Below are 17,436 nucleotides of genomic sequence, written 5' to 3'. Positions count from 1 at the left end.
CGAGCGCACAAATAACGAAACAAAAAAAAAAGACTCAACACATTCGTCAATAACACTGCGCAGGCCTAAAAGGAAAAAAAACCCATATATAATAGGCAACGTTTCGGGCAATGGGCCTTCTTCTGAGGACATAAAGAGGCTGGAGAGACAAACTGGATAAGAGTTGAAAAATGTATGTGCTATGAAGAAGAGCCATATGCCTGAAATGTTTCCTATTTATACATGTTTTTTTTTCCTTTTAAAGCCAAACAGTGCTATTGACAAATGTGTTCAGCTTTTTTTGCAACAAAAGATATATGCGGGTATTGTCTTATGGATTGCTGCATGCAAAATGGGGCTCTGTGGGGAGATAACTGTTGATTTTGCCACACAATACTCCCACAGTGCTTGAAGCAAAATCTGTTGTCATGCCAAGTGCGCACGCGCATAGTTTGCAGAAACGTACACACCGCGCGCACACACGTGGCATACACGCTTGCGTAGAATTGCACATTAAAATGAACTCCACATTGTTTTTTGTGTCCTTTTTATTTCACTTGTATTCTTGTTCAGCCAGCAAAAGCCTCACGGTCTCAAGCCTCCCTCTCTCAGGAGGGCCCTGGCAACTTTTCACAGCGATTTTGCAAGGCACACTTTTTCATCATCGGGGATGTGTTTGGTAAATGTCACTTCACGGTGCATTGTTTACATATATTTGTTCATTTAATCTGTGGATGAACCCGGAGGCAACCCCGTGCAGATCAAGTAGGGTGGGGGGGTTGAACAGAGAAACTCCGAGCAGAGGGGTGCCCAAGTCGGTAATTGCGGCGTGTCACGGCTGTGACCACCGGGACACCCCTGCCAACCCAAACAATTGTCATTTTAAAACTAAGCGCACAACGGTAATACAACATTTGGAAAACGTAGCATGCCAAAAATAGTGCAAATGTATGCAAAACGCAGCCCGAATTTGTTCAACAGATTTTGTCAGCATTACATTTCCAATCAACGTCCTGCACGGGTAATCCATTTCCCCAGTTTCCTCAGCGTTCAGACTTCGCTTTCAATTTCTCCATCTGCCGCCGGCTGCAGAGTCGCAGTGGCATGTGAACTGCCCATTTTAATTTGTCTGCTCAATACACCTACACGCGTGTGCGTGCGCGCACAGCAGACATTGCGCGCCGCGCCCAGCGCAGGAAAATGAATACTGCGCGAGCAGAGAAAGGCGAGGATTAAACGTGTAAAAGGTAGAGGTGCAGCCCCTGCAACTGTTCTGCTCACGCCACTGTTGGCGGAAGGGCCTCTCCACGAGAGGGAGTGCCCGCGGAGAGCTCCTCACTCAAGAGGATCAGAATCAGAATATTTATTCTACATCGCAGGAAGAATCCGATGAGCTATAAAGCTTTTCGATTTAAAGCTGCTTTCGTGACTGCAGGGATTCATCTTCTAGGTTCTTTCGGTAAAGTCACCAAGAAGGGAAATAATAAAATAATAAAAATAAAACAATAAAATAATTCTCACGACGTTTCGGCCACAACGCAAGCAGCCGTCCTCAGGTGAAGAACAGGTCTGTCATTCAAACGCTGTCTTCCCGACAGACCTGTTCTTCACCTGAGGACGGCTGCTTGCGTTGTGGCCGAAACGTCGTGAGAATTAATCTATTATGTTGTATTTTTATTATTTTATTATTTCCCTTCTACGTGACTTTACCGAAAGAACCAAGAAGAAGAGTTATAAAGCTCTTTTTTCCCAGAGATGTCCAGTCGGGGCGGGTAAGAACGTCACAACAAACGACACGAAAACACGATAAGAGTGTAGAGCATAGGAAAGGTAAACAAATCACTTAAAAATATAACGAATAAAACTAAGCAAATGTTTAGTTTTATCTTACCAGGTAAAGACAACTGAGCTATTCGCTTGCTTTTTTCAGAAGCGACCTGGCCACAATTGACAGCTCAACGAAGCAAAAGCCTCAGAGACGCCCTGGAAGAGCTATCGTTTGCGGCCAGGTTGCTTCTGAAAAAATAAGCTAATAGCTCAAGTGGTCTTTACCTGGTAAGATAAAACAAAACATTTGCTTAATTTTATTTGTATATATATATCTATCTTATATAAATGGCGAGGGGGTGGGTGACAGCACCACGCCCGGCCGCCTTTGTGTCCCCAGTGGCGATGTTCACACACCACAGCAGTTACTCGTTTGAGGCCGAGTCGACCTAGGGGAGGCCCAGGAGCGGTTAAAATAATCGTTACCGGTGGTGGCCGTGAGCGGAAATCGAACTCGGGTCGCCGGGTTCGTAGCGCAGCGGCGCTAACCACTACACTACACCGCGTTACGCTTCCACATGCGCGGGTCACGTGACAGATTTGACGTCACAGCTCACTTGCCGTGCAAAAAATATATGCATTATTGAGCTCCCCCCCCAAAAAAAAAAACACAAGTGTATTTAATAATGTTTTCATGGTATACAGTCTGGAAAGTACCCACATGGCAAATTTCAAGTTGGTTGCATGTCGGGAAGATCGCTAAACATTTTGAACTGACACACATAATCACAACTTTGCAATTTATATATATGGAGATTTGTTTACCTTTCCTATCCTTTGTACTCCTGTCGTGTTTTTGTATTGTTTGTTGTTGTGACGTTCTAATCTACCCCGAGTGGATATCTGTGTGAAAGAGCTTTATAGCTCATCGGATTCCTCTAGTATGATAACATTTTCTGATTCTGTATGTATACATATGTCTTGATTAACCAATAACACCTGGGCATCCCTTATGACTTCCTACCAGTGAGACTTCACGTGGCCTCAATGTGCACCTAGCATGGCACAAGAGCTGCGGTTATGTCACCTTCGCGTGGTGGCGAATGGCAGCTGTTGGTTCTGTCATACACATGTCTCGGTCTCGGGCCTCTCCTCGGTCGACTCAGCCTCAACTGATTGCCCGGGGCGCGTCTGCGGTGTGTAAGCATCAGCACGGGGGGAGACAAAGTTCGGCGGGGGCACGGGGCTGGCCACGTCCAACCGCAACCTCTCCGTTCACATTCCCCATCTTCACTGGCGCTCCTCCGCTAAGAGCACTTGGTGCAACAGCCTGCGTAGGCTACATGGGGGGGGGGGGGCGGGGGTAGATCTTTGTCTTTGCTCATTGACATTGCTATCGAGAGATAAGTGATCCAGTGAATTTGCTAAACATGCCAAGCTGGGGCAGTGGACGTGCGGTGCCGTGGCTCTGCTCAGGGGGATAACTGCACTCCCCAGAGGCTCATTAGACCAGCAGCGGGCGCAAGCTGTACCCCCCCACCAGCTGCGTGGACAGAGGCGGCGCTCGCTGGGTCACAACGGTCCGGTTTGAGGTCAAGCGCCCCCCCTCCCCCCCCACCACAAGACCCACAGGGAACGAAATTCGGACCCATGAGGAAAATATCGGTGTCACGCCGATGCGTCGTCGCTTCGTCAATTTAACGTCGGACACGACCGCAGGTTTCGCCTCGCTGTTACGCGGAAAACGCGTTCGAAGAAAAAAGACGTGGAAAGCAAAACCTATTGCTGTGCGTGTCGTTGTTAGTAAGGAGTGTCTCACGTTGTGTATTAGTGTGCTTCGTGTAAGGTGTCTCATGTTGGGGGTGGGGGGTGTGGCAGTGCGTGCAAATTCACCCGTTATTTAAGGTACACCCACAATTAGGAGCGAAAGGGTACAGGCTGCGCGCGTTAATTGGCTAGCCGACTAAAACCTAACGGCGACGATCGGCGGCTCGAGAGTGAGACATGAGCGCGCGAGAGAGCGAGCGAGCGAGAGCGGGCACCGCACAAAGAACAAAAAACCCGGAGGTGGAGCGCGAGCAGCGGAATTGATATTCTGGATGACGTCGTAGGAAATCAAAACGGAGTGCGCACCCCTCGGTGGGGACATTACCGGGAGCGCGGTTGGGCCGTGCGTGCGGTTACTGGGGGAGGGGGGCACGGAACGAGCCGGGATAAAGTTGCGCAGGATGTGCAAAAGTGAGCGATATAGAAATATATACGATTTAAATTTTCGTTTTTTATGAAAATGAAATAGTCGCAAATAAAAGGTTTCTGTTCCGTCGCTCAGATAACAACAATTATTTTTCGCCACTATAAATAACCGCCAAAAATATTAGTGGGGGCGTATGTGTATGTTAATGTGGGGAGCGGCAGTGTAGTGGTTAGCGCGCTGTGCTACGAACCCAGTGACCAGAGTTTGATTCCCGCTCATGGCCAACACCAAGTGACGATTATCAGAACCGGTCCTGGGCCTCCAATAGGTAGACTCAGCCTCAAATGAGTAACTAGTTGCATGCGTAAACATCGCCACTAGGGAGACAAAGGCGGTCGGGTGCGGTGCTGTCCACCCACCCCCTCGTGTGACGTGCCGACCGCACTTTCCCCAACAGTCTGTTAAGGCTATACAGGGGATCTTTGTCTTTGGAAAATGAATATACATTAATAAAAGCACAATCAACAAAATAAAGTCAACACATTTTTCAAGAACACCGCAACATAGCAGGCGACGTTTCGGGCAATGATTCTTCTTCACGGCGCATAAATCACGTGCAGGAAATGGGCCCGCTCTTTAGAGCTCACGATTTTTTGTGCCATCAAACGTCAGGGCAGTGTTACTGACGAATGTAGAGTTGTTTCATTTCGCGTGCTTGTGCACCTCTGTAAAGGCAGCACGAGCAGCGGCAAAAAAAAAAATGCCTTTACCATATAGCCCCAGCTATGAGGATCGAATATCGGTTTGAACGCACCGACGAGCGTTGGTCAGCGAATTAATGAATTGCTGCCGGGTCGTAATGAACACACAAGACAGAAATTACGGTCGAATGAAATAATCGACGGCGGGGCATGTGCACGCTACGCGTCGCACGTGCGTGCGTCACGCGTGTGCACGCTACGCGTCGCACGTGCACGCTACGCGTCGCACGTGTGCGCGTCACGCGTCGCACGTGCACGCTACGCGTCGCACGTGTGCGCGTCACGTGTGTGCACGCTACGCGTCGCACGTGCACGCTACGCGTCGCACGTGTGCGCGTCACGTGTGTGCACGCTACGCGTCGCACGTGCACGCTACGCGTCGCACGTGCGCGCGTCACGCGTGTGCATGCTACGCGTCGCACGTGCACGCTACGCGTCGCACGTGCACGCGTCACGCGTGTGCACGCTACGCGTCGCACGTGCGCGCGTCACGCGTGTGCACGCTACGCGTCGCACGTGCGCGCGTCACGCTTGTGCACGCTACGCGTCGCACGTGTGCGTGTCACGCGTGTGCACGCTACGCGTCGCACGTGTGCGTGTCACGCGTGTGCACGCTACTCGTCGCACGTGCGCGCGTCACGCGTGTGCACGCTACGCGTCGCACGTGCGCGCGTCACGCTTGTGCACGCTACGCGTCGCACGTGCGCGCGTCACGCTTGTGCACGCTACGCGTCGCACGTGCGCGCGTCACGCTTGTGCACGCTACGCGTCGCACGTGCGCGCGTCACGCGTGTGCACGCTACTCGCCGCACGTCCGCGTGTCACGCGTGTGCACGCTACGCGTCGCACGTGCGCGCGTCACGCGTGTGCACGCTACTCGTCGCACGTGCGCGCGTCACGCGTGTACACGCCGCGGCACGGCCGCGGTCTGTAGCGGCGCGACCACCCGTGCAGCGGCACTGCCGGTGGAGTAGCGCGCCGCGCGTTCCCCATGAATTATTTACGCCCACGGTGAGCGCAAGCGTCAGGTTGGAACGCCGTCGCCGCACTGTATGCCACGGCATGGATAAAAAAAAAACTTACATTCGCGCACCTTCCCGCGGGACTGCGAAACGCGGTGGACATTTTTAATAAATTAGCGAGAAATCGGGCGGGCGCGTTGCGCGATTTTGCACGACCCTCACAATGAAAGGTCACAATTCTATTCAAGAAGAGATTCGTTTTCACAGCTAACTCGACTTCCCTTGCCGCGGTGTGCCACGGTGGTGAGATGTTAACTACCCTAACGCCTGCTGTATATTTGGAGTTTGCATGTCTCTCTCTCTCCATGGTCGTGTGGATTTTTCTCCGGCTCCTCCGGTTTTTCCTTCAACATTTAGAATCAACAGCGTTGAGAGTATTTGGCTGCTATAAATTCCCACGCGAAAGGCCACTTCGTTGGGTTATCATTTGCGACCAGGCAGCTTCTAAAAAAGAGCTGTATAGCTCAATGGCCCTTACCTTGTAAAATAAAAATAGTTTCGTTTTTTTACATTTTAAAACCGTTTCATGGTAAGAAAACATCGTATTGTTGAAATAAAAAAAAACAATGCCAAGACATTGAGCATACCCATGAACATATGTAGCAAACACAAACAACAACTTGCATTCGTAATGCATCCGTAATGCAAACAACATCCCAAGAGTGCATCATTTCTCCACAGGAAGCCGTGGCAGGAAACGGGAGGGAGAGTCACATGACCTTGTCATCCTTACCTCTCAATTATGTCAGCAATTGTGCAGGCAAACATGAGGAGCCCTTCTGGCATCTGCAGCGCCACTGCAACAACACACGCCAGACTGTTCAGCATCAGGCGATCGACAGCTCCACGCTAGAAACTACACGGGTTGTTTGCGTCAACAACAAGGGCCCGCTAATGTGCACGTGGTACACAATCCTTTCATCATTGCCATGCAATGTACACATTACTCAGCCGTTACACCGTATTCTAAGGAGTAGAAGACGCACGCCAAACTTTTGGGTAATTTTTAATTAAAGTGTGTTTCATAATCGTGAAAATAAGGTACAACGAAGGGCAGGCTTCCGGAAGACGCTGCCCTTAAACAGGGAAAAGATGTCTTCTGGAAGAGCATTCTAACCATTTACAGATTAAAAGATATCAAAACACGTCTTCCGGAACGACGTGTATGACCGTGGAGCAAGTTTAGAACGGCGGAAGCGATGTCTTCCGTGAGATGATTCTGAGCGGTTGGTGGTATCTTCTGTCCTCCGGCTGGCAATGTACCGCTGAGGAAGAAGTCTCTTCCGGAAGAGGATTCATAACAAGATTGAAAAAAAACCGTCTTCCGGAATAATCTGCATTCTCCAGATTATAAGATGCACCCCCCCCCCCAAACTCCTGGTTTGAAATTCAGGAGAATACGCGTGTGCTGTCTCAGGCGCGGTGTGCCTCTTGGATAGTTTAACGGGCCGACGGGCTTAGCTAAAAAGTGCGCAGCCAAGGGACAAAAATAAATTTGTACGGTGGGACAAAGTAAGCATTGGGCCTTTCCTCGCGCCCGGTGAGGCGCGCAAATCGGAGGTGCTGGAGGAAGCTTTAATTTCGCTGGCGAAAAAAAGAGAGCAATGTTTGCAAAATGCTCATTTTTTTATATATATAAATATAGGCTTCCTTCACCCCTGTCGTGTACGATAAATCACCGGAGCAAGCGGTGTTTTGCACACTTGTTACAGCCTTCAGTCGGGCCTGGCTGACAGCAATAAACTAATTAAGCGTGACACCTTTCAAAACGCCGAGCCATAAAGCACATTACCGTCGGAGACAGCAGCGGAACGAAAAAGCAAATAAAGATAAACTATAATTGCACGCACGGCGGAAATTAAACACCGTCGCAATTTTACACGGTTAACGTTTTTTTTTACAACTCGAAAATGGGCAAACCAACAGGCGGTAATCTTCAACAAAAATGTTTTAAAATAACATTACAGCAATAATAATAATAATCGTAATTTTTATGCTCGGAGTGAGATGCACTGCAGTGTGATGTTACTGTACCTCGCCTGAATCCGGCCTGCCTTATCCTCCAGATGGTTTTGTAAATCTCAAAATTATAGTTGCCTGGCAGGGTGGCGACAGCTTGCTGGAGCAGTGGATCTTCAAGTATCTCCAAGGGCACCTGGTGGATTACCCGCCTGCCTGAGGCACAATAAAAGACAACGATCACAACCAGCCCCACCGCGCAACCTTTAGCAAGGACAATTCTGTTAGCGAGCACCTATTATCATGGCTGGCACGGCACACGACGAGCGTGACGGTGTGGCCGGCACCACGTCAGGCTGTCCCATTGCACCACTTGTTCCCCCCAAAGCACACAGTTACCCGGGCGTGTGCATGGTGCTCAACAATGCATCATTACAGTGTATAAGTATAACCCGTAAAAACAAAGTTTTTCACTATAAATCCTTTATATGCGTGGCGGCTAGAGTCATCTCGTCCTCTGGCTTGAGATGGCTGCCACCTATGGGTCAGATGATTGCATTGCACCATTAAGCAATTGGTAATTAAATATAATATTTTTGTCCTAAAAAGTGTAAAATTTTGGAAAACATTTTTCACGAAAATTAATTGTCACGCACAATGAGTCTGTGTGGAAAATGTCAGCTCGATTGGATCACGGGAAGTGGGTTAAAAAACGACCGAAATATTTGCACGGTCCTAAGCAAGCAAGCGAACTTAATATAAAGGATTTTAAAAATCAGCACGTCCTGCAAAACAACTGTAATTATTGACATACACATATATCTTCTCCCGACCGGTCTGGCACAAGGCAATATGGTGCAATGCATTGGCCCATTCATTATACCCAATGATTTGTTAAAAGCTCCAACAATTAGGCATGCATAGGAAATGTAGGCGTGTGTTTGTGCCTTCTCTACATTCTCTGTTCGATCATTTTAGAAAATAATGGAGTCCTTTGTCAATGAACTGCAAGGGAAGGGCCCCCCCCCCAATACCATGTTAGTAATAGCGGGTTGTTTGACCATACTTCACCACGCTGGTCAGGAAGGATTGGTGAAAGGGGTGACAGCCCAAGACAGGTTCAGATATCACTGACAACCGATGATAGCCTAGGCTAGTAAACACATGGAGTCGAGAACAAACCTGAGTTAAGGACATCATTTTCAACTAAACTATTTTCATTTGACCAGGTAACGTCCACTAAGCTGTATAGCTCTTTTTCAGAACCGAGCTGGCCACAAATGATAGCCCAATGAGGTGGCTTATTGCGTTAACTGATAACAAAAGTAGGCAGGCTTTGACAGGACACGTCGCGAGAATGGAGGAAGGCCAGTGGTCGAGACTAAACAGAGAGTGTGGCAGCTAAAGGAGCTGAATAAGCCCAGGAGTTACGTCCGCCCCGGAGATGGAGTGGACATCAAGCCCGTGTGCGGGAGCTCGATGGAATGTCACTTGGTGCGCCCAAAAGCGACGGCGACGGCACGGGGAGGCCTCCAACCGGCAGGAGGATTGATCACGGCTGATGAGGACGATGCAGAAAATTGTTATTTTAACTATTATTGTATGAAAAATATGTTTGCTCTATACTCCCCAATTGGACGTGATGGGCAAGACAGTGCCACGGTGAGCGAGCGCGACGACTGGTGGGTTAACACAAAGCACCGCGGGCGCGAATCCAAACGCGACTTCAAAGCGAGGAATTAATAAGGAGCCGCTTAATGCAAAACGGAGGGAGGGCGGGTAAAGGGGCCCGGAAGCTTTAACTCAAGTACAAATTGGTACGAGCATTGCACGCTCATTGCAACTACAAAAAATATCTATGCAAGTGGACATGTTTACATTAACCGGATCATTATACGGCAATCAGTATTGCTACTGGCGTACGGCAATTTTGCCGATTTATACACCGCGAGAGTCATATTCCACTTCAGTGCCCTCCGGGGTTCCGCTGAACAAAAACCCACAACCGTGTTTCTTGTAAACTCGCTGACATCTGCTAAATGGAGCCGCCCCGTATAAAGATCTTTAATAAATAAGCACCGGCGTGATTTATCCCCAAAGTCCCATCAAGCAATGCGATACTTGTAAACAATGCAGTGTGCTGGGAAGAAAATAAATACTTGTTTATTGGATGCACTTTCAGGGTTTTGTGATGATGGGACAATTTATCAGTTTGACTTCATTCTGCACCGGGTCCCCCGGTGGCAGTTTTCTCGAGATTGGCTGGACGTGGAGTGGGGCAGCGCCAGCGGTGTCGTTTTTCCATTTTTATTTTTAACAAATTGCACGGTCGACGTAGAAACGCCGAGCAAATCAGCGATGTGACTGCCCCCCCAAACCCCCCCACACCCTCACCACCCCCCACACCCTCACCACGCCGCCCCCCACACCCTCACCACGCCCCCCCCAACACCCTCCACACCCCTACCCCCCAATGAATTATTCCTGTGGATTTCGCGCAAGCACGTCTCACCGTGCGCATTCTTAAGAGGCTGGCCGCTTGCTCCTTTTAAATATTTCGCAAAGGTGGCGAACAAGCGAGACGGCGGGATTGCATGGCAATGTATATTGCCTCTTCAAAAATGACATTTTGCTATTTATGAAAACCTCCAGGCTGAGGCTGGGTTTTTTTTCCTCCAACACTTTGTGAGCAAGACATAACGGCGCTTATGCAATAATGTAATCTAATTTGACTTTATTGAGTATCGAAAACAAAGATATCCCTGGGAACTACATGTGAAATATATTAATTATTATTAGACAGAAAGCAAATTAAAAAAAATACACACTCTGCAGACTAACGGATAAGCATGTGAAACAGAACACGGAATAATCAATGGCTCTCAGTGTCTGTGCCATTAAGTTTGGAATAATGATGCGATGCAGTTTCAAAACTAAGTAACGCATGCCACGTGTCTCTGCAAGCAGCTCGCGAGTGGAAGGTTGCCAGCTCAACTTCCAGTTGGGCAGCTGACTCGGCCCATCATCCCTGCGTGGTGGATCAAATGTAACACCGCCACTTTTTGAGGAATTCAACATCGGTTGCTCTACACCAGTGGTTCTTAATCTGGGGTGCACGCACACCCTGGGGGTGCGGGATACCCTTTCTGGGGTGCGAGACATGCCAAGTATTTTTTAAATAAGGTAAATCATCGAAAACACAAATTAAGCACGGGCACGTAAGCACGAATACTTTCTTTTTATCAAACCTACTATTTATTAACATTATACATCGAATCATGATTGAGAACCCAAGGTGTGCAGGGCTGCAGTAAAGTCTTCTTGGTTCTTTCGGTAAAGTCACGCAGAAGGGAAATAATAAAATAGTAAATAACAAAACATAATAAAATAAAAGTAAAGGTTAAGAATCACTCCTCTATATCGAGAGACAAGTGACCGCCACAGGACTGTAGAATTTCCAGGCTCGGGGATGTAAAACAGTAAAAGAGAGCATCCCCTCGATGCTCATTTATGAGCAGGAAATCACTTTGCGTTTTTATTACTGAGTGAACGTGGTTGTTTTGACCGAAGCAGCTCGCCAAATGAAAAACAGCACGGTCCGCCTTCACGGTAAAAGTAGGGTTTAACCACAACAAAGTGCACGGGAGAAACCCCCGCAAAGGAAGCAGCAAAACACATCAGCAGCATATCGATTGATCAGCAGAAAAGCAAGGGCCAAAAAGGTCACGTACAGAGGATGAAGAAGGCCACTTAGAGGGAAAAGTCTCCGTGGTGTTTTCTGACAGCATCTCCATTAAGTTGTTTCGTCAAAGTCTTCACGGAACTGAAACACCAATCCATTGCAGTCTGCGGCCAACTTTGTCATAGTTTTAATACAAAATGCCCCTTTGTTTATCCACAAAAGCCTCGCAAGAGTTTGGCTTCCTTGAAGATGTTTTACTTTAATTCAAGACTTCCAGCACAGAGGCTGAGCAGGCTGTTTGGGTGTCAAAAAATGTCACAAGTCATTATCTGTGACGGCTACGCTTAAAACTCCCTCGGTGTGCTGCCGGTTGAAATTACGGTGCAAAGATTATGAAATCCCCCACCACCCGCCTATTGCCACCCCCCAGCACTATAAATGGGGACCCCAAGTTAGTCTTCGATCGGCAGGTCGCGCATGTCTGGAGGGGGTAAAGTGTGAGGACATTCCCACATCTCTTCCAAGACATCCGGGCCAGCAGTGGCAGACAAAGAGTGTGCCAGCATTGGCGTCAGAAAGCTATTGCAGGGCTGCACCTTTACCTTTTGCATTTATTAATAAACGGTACTGTATGTAATATAAAAATGCCGAGTCGACAGCCTTTTGTCGATTCGCCGCTGGAGGAAGGGCTGCCCACACTGTCAGCCGTAAGGGTTATCTGACCGTACTTAACCAATCTGGTCAGTGCGGGTTAGTGATAGGCGGGGCCCAGGACTTGTGCAGACAACACTCACCATCGCCGGGAATTAAACACGGGTCACCGGGTCCACAGCACAGTGCGTTAACCACTGCGCCACAGCAATCCCCAACGGAATATGCAGTGCTGTGCATATATTGATCTTACATCGTACATATGTTCCTCATTTCAAATAGCTTTCTTTCAATTAATCCTATTCTACCGATACAATAATCAACTAATCCTACGGTACCCTAAACCCCGTTGTGTTACTTTTCCTCAATCATTATCACGTAGCGTTCCACCTAGATTCCATCACTCAAGCCCCAACGTACATGTATATTTCCTTTCAGTCAAACCCAGCTGGCATCTCTTTGAAACACACACACACACTGAACACTAAGTGTCAAAAGCATTTCAACGTTTCTTTGGAGGCAGCGGGATGGTAATTGGTGATGGCAATGGACGCTGTTTATGCTGCGTTTGCACGCAGGTGCGCACCGTGATCTCATTACGCTTCCCAAGAAGATCTGCCCAGTGAGGCGTCGGAGCCAAACGCAAGCGGCGCTTACGTAGCGCTCCACTGACCAACCGTATTGACCAACAGCCCAAAATTGTATTGCGTTACCTCCTTTTAAAGATTACACACGAAAGCCGATTCGATAGCGGTCATCCTTGACACTTCTTTTCCACTCGACAACCGAGCTGCACCAGGGCCGTGTTGAGGGAGACCAGCGCGGCTTAGGAGGTGCCAGATTGTGGTGCTGCAGTGGTGGGATGTTAACTCCCTTGCCTGGTATACAGGAGGTCGTGGGTTCAATCCCAACCCTGACGCCTGTATATTTGGAGTTTGCATGTTCTCCCCGTGGTCGCGTGGATTTTTCTCCGGGTCCTCCGGGTTTTCCCTCCACATTTGTAAGCATGAATTTAGAGTATTTGGCTGCTATACATTTTCACGTTATAAGCCACTTCGCTGAGCTATCATTTGTGGCCGGATCCTTTCTGAAAAAGAACTGTATAGCTCAGTGGAACTTCCCTGGTAAAATTAAAAAAAATTTGTTTCGTTTATCCACTGCAGTACCCGACGCACGAGAGCAGCAGTGCACTGACATCATGTGTAATAAACACAGTTCTGTCGTATGCAGATTGTGCGGTAACGCAGTCTGAGCTGGACTGACTGACATCATGGGCAATGACCGCATCATTAACCAAGCCCATGGCCCTGCTTGCCACCCAAGCCAAATGCAGATGTAGTGTGAGGCTAGTGTAGCATGGTGTGGTTACGGCTTGACTTTGTATATATCCAGTGGAAAACCACCCGCACCACGAGGGCCCCGTGCTGGCTTGGTTTCGATGTGCCAGTGGGAAAGCGGTAATAGAGAGACGCTGGCACCCTACTCGGGGAAAATGGAATTTCAATCACAGCCTTATGGCCAGCTATAGAGATAAGTGCCACCCATTGCTTGTTTTTGCAAGGGGCACCTGGTTGGCTACGTACGGTGCGAAATAAGTTCTACATACGAAACTCATATTGGCTTGTAAATGCCAGGTTAATGAAGGGGACGATGATGTAACGCAGCGGATGCACTTAACTAAGGCAGCACTGTACTGACAACAGCCGTGTGTGTCCCGCATTCACCCTTGCAGAAAGATCACCGGTTTGCAATGCCATCTCACCTTGGCATAAATGTCACGAAGATCGGTTGCGCAACCCGAGTTCGTGCACAGTGGCAATGCTCCCAGTCTCCACGTTCCTCTACCGACTAGTCCCTGCCAAACTCTCCCATCTCATCGCACTCCCGTCCACACACTCTCCCCTCCTCTCATCTCACTCGACTCCCCTCCATTCCCTTTCCACTTCAGCAACCAAGGATTCCTGTCGACGTCTACCGTGTCAACCTTGGCTCAGTGGGAGGTCATGCATCCTCCTCTGCTACCCCCATTGCCTGTCAATACCTTCCCACAAACATCCGTACTGATGACTTAAGTCCAGGCCCAAGACCTCCCTGTTCTTCTCTGCTTATGGCTGCCTCGATTTCCCCTATATTAAAAAATATATATCCCTTGTTTTTGTACAGTGCCTTGGGATGCAGTCACATTTTCATTCCAATTTGAAGTAGGAGAAAGCACTCCACTTTAATGAATAATGAAATATTTTCTTGTTCTTAATCACTGCATACTAAATGTACTTAATGCATTAATTCAAATATGTAAGTACATGTAAATGCGCTAGTCTTGAGTGTGATACATTTATTGATGTACAAGTCCCCCATGATCCATCCCCCATGACAGTGCATAATGAGTTTTTGTGCAACACTGCTGTTTGGTGCAGACGGGCGACACGGCTCTGGCTGTTAGGTCTTGACAGTAAATGTCTGGCAACACTGCAGCATTTGTTTAACAGGCGCGTAGATCTGCTGATGAGACTCAGACAATCGAAACAAGACAGTCCAGAGGTTTGGCCGCTGAAACTAACGCAGCTGTTAAACATGGTATTAAAGACCAAAGTGCAGACGGGTGATTTAAACGTAAAAAAATATATAGAGTGTAGACACTGACTTTTGTCAGTTTATTTTATGCAATCTAAACAACAGGCTTCGTCCAATGCTGGATTAGAGGCCTTCCCCCCCCCCCCACTATGCCGTGTTGGCCATGCGGTTTGACCATACTTCACTACGATGGTCAGTGCGGGTGGGTGATAGGGGTGCACACAGACAGTTCAGGATATCATTCGCCACTGATGATTGCCGTTAGCCAAAAAGCGAACGAACCACTACGCCACCACTCAAATTTCTTATTTATCTAAAATGAAATGTTATCATCCATGTGATAAATTATTAAACTCTAATATCATGAGCACTTATTACAGCAAAAAAAAATATTTGGAACCATACCAAAATTACAGTTGTAATACTATGAGAATGGAATATGAGAATAAGTTTTCCCCTTATTTCTGGCAACATAACAGGTGTTAAGTTGTAAAACACCAAACTAAAACCTTTTACAAGGAATCATGTCTGCATTAACCACGAATATTTGTGGTCTCATTACTCTGATAGTGCATTGTCTTTGTGCTGTACACCTTTTGGCGTCCTCTGGTCTAACACCGTTTGAGACGAGGCTCAAAAGAAAGCTGTCTCTGGTGTGGACCAATCAGTTTCAAAGACAATGCATATATTATCAGTGTGTTTTTTGTTTGCATTTTGACCACAAGTATTGTGGTTAATGCAGACATGATTCCTCGTAAAAAGGTTTCAGTTTTGTTGCCAGAAAAAAGGGGGAAAACCCTATTATTATCTTAACACCTGTTTTGTTGCCAGAAAAAAGGGAGAAACATATTCTCATATTTTGGTACTGGCAAAGGAGGTCCCATGATGTAATACTGTATTATATGAAAAGTTATATGATGGTTCATTATTTCCACAATTTTTTGGCTTGTGTATTTAACAGGCCTATGATCTCAAAAACAAACAGCCAAAGGCAAACTCAGACTCTTTAATTCAGCCGGTGAGGCCATTAGGCTACGCAGCTCTTTAACAGCTGTTTAAATGCCAAGCTTCTGGTCAAGCGAGCCCCTATCGGAGACTTTTAAATAATTAATCGTGTGACTTTAGCGGCTTTTTTTTACGAAGTTTTTTTTATAAATTCGTGTCAAACAGGCATGGTCACACAGCTTAGGAGCATATCTACAAGATGCATAACAGTCAGAAAGCAGTGTGCTCGTGTTTCGGGGTTAAATCCCATCTCTCTCTCTCTGAACCAATAATTTGGTAATGCTGTTTGCGTTGGCAGACACGCAGTGTGAATAAATAACTCCACACATTCGTCAATCACACCGTTGCATTGAAAAGAAGACGACGTTTCGGGCAATGGCGCTTCTCCTAAATAGCACATACACAGAGACGCTAAGAGGGATACAGTGGACAAAAAGAGTTGGAGAGCCTGCATGTCACAACTTAAACCCCCCAAAACATACGGACCGGTTTTAAATTGCCATCTATTTGCATAATATCGATTGAACCGGCCACTGGTTTGTACAGTTGTACATTACGCGTCTTGCAGCGTGCACATGCTCGCCGTTGCCGGATGTGTGCATGGTTGTATTAAAAAAAAAAGTGCGTTCTTCACACACACACGTGTGTTATGTGTATGTTGTATGCGGGAGGCATGTAATGTTGCGTACCGGTGCCATGCAGCACGCGTTAATATTTCTTAAACCTAGAAATGCCAACTACATCTTGAACAACAACAGTAAATTAGCGAAGGCAAACCCCAACCGCCCCCCCCCCCCCCCCGAAAGGGTCCGCGTGCGGCTCCGTCTGCCACCTACAGGCCGACGCTGCCACCACCAACCCCGGCGCGGGTTCCAAGCAAGCCCGTAGGCTGCATCGAGGCCTACAACTTCGAACGCCGCTCCTGAACCGCAAAGGTCGCGTGGACGAGCAACGGATTTGGCCGTCGTCCGTGGTTGCCCTTCGCTGTGGTGGCCCACTGAGGTTTTGTTACCTTTGGCGGCGGCGGTGGCCGACGCCGGCGAAGTTTTTGCCGCAACGACTGAGAGCGACATGGCACCGTGACGATTGTAACACGCGTGGGTGGATGTTGTTGCGCAAGAGGGAGATTGGAGGCCAGAGCAATCGAGCGGACGGAGCGCGATTGCTTTTGGCACGTTCAGTCGATCGCCGATGAGTCGGTTATCGGTAATCGATTGCAATTGCACTCGCCTACTTGATCCTTAGCGGTTCCGTTAAGTTTACGATGGAGCTGGAACTCCAGGTTAAGTGATTTGCATCGCAAATGGATAAGGTTAAGTTAAGTGTTATAATTTGGCGTAAGTGATTCCCCGAAGTTTCACAATGAGTTAGGACTTTTTAGATTGGACGCTTATGAGGTTGATTTTTTTTTGTCTTGAATAATTTTTCTTAAATTGCATTAAAATTAAAGGCAATTTACGTGAAAGGGACATTTTTACATCAGTGATTGTCCTTAGGGGCCGTCCATAAATGACGTCACGAGATTTTGGACGATTTTTGACCCCCCCCCCCTTCGTCACACGGCGTCACAAAAAGTCAGACCCCCCCCTCAAATATGACGTCACAAAGCTCTGCCCCCCCCCCCAAAAAAAATGTCATGCTTCAAATCGCTTTAAACTATTGTCATTGTAGTGCGTATTTAATGTGGCGCTGCACTCTGATGTTGTAGGAGGAAACATTTATAAAAAAAAAAATTTAATTAAGTAGAACGTGTTGTCTATATTTATTTAAAGTTGCGCATTTTGATGTGACGTCACATTTCTCAACCCCCCCCCCCCCTCTCGTCACACATCGTCACAAATG

At 47.7% G+C, this 17,436-nt stretch overlaps 1 protein-coding gene across 4 annotated transcripts in view; it reads right to left on the bottom strand.

Moving 5' to 3' along the window:
- Window positions 1-16,751, bottom strand: part of LOC144730955 (2-(3-amino-3-carboxypropyl)histidine synthase subunit 1-like) — a 108,988-nt gene extending 92,237 nt beyond the window's left edge. For 3 of the 4 annotated variants that reach the window (XR_013587879.1, XM_078611842.1, XM_078611841.1), the window contains exons 1-3: window positions 16,607-16,751; window positions 7,758-7,898; window positions 6,457-6,520 (exon numbers count right to left, since the gene is read on the bottom strand). Coding sequence is in view for 3 of the 4 variants with exons in the window: in XM_078611842.1 (XP_078467968.1) it covers window positions 6,457-6,520; window positions 7,758-7,898; window positions 16,607-16,667 (266 nt within the window). In the remaining variant the exon portion in view is untranslated. Of the gene's footprint in view, window positions 1-6,456; window positions 6,521-7,757; window positions 7,899-16,606 lie in introns of those variants that run through there. The other variant, XM_078611843.1, reaches the window with a different exon arrangement.
- Between the last annotated feature and the right edge of the window lie 685 nt (window positions 16,752-17,436).

The sequence above is a fragment of the Lampetra planeri genome, chromosome 37 (assembly GCF_965212315.1).
Source record: "Lampetra planeri chromosome 37, kcLamPlan1.2.h2, whole genome shotgun sequence".
Classification (NCBI taxonomy): Eukaryota; Metazoa; Chordata; class Hyperoartia; order Petromyzontiformes; family Petromyzontidae; genus Lampetra; species Lampetra planeri.
The sequence above is the reverse complement of the archived record's forward strand: the minus strand, read 5'-3'. Positions and strand labels throughout refer to the sequence as shown.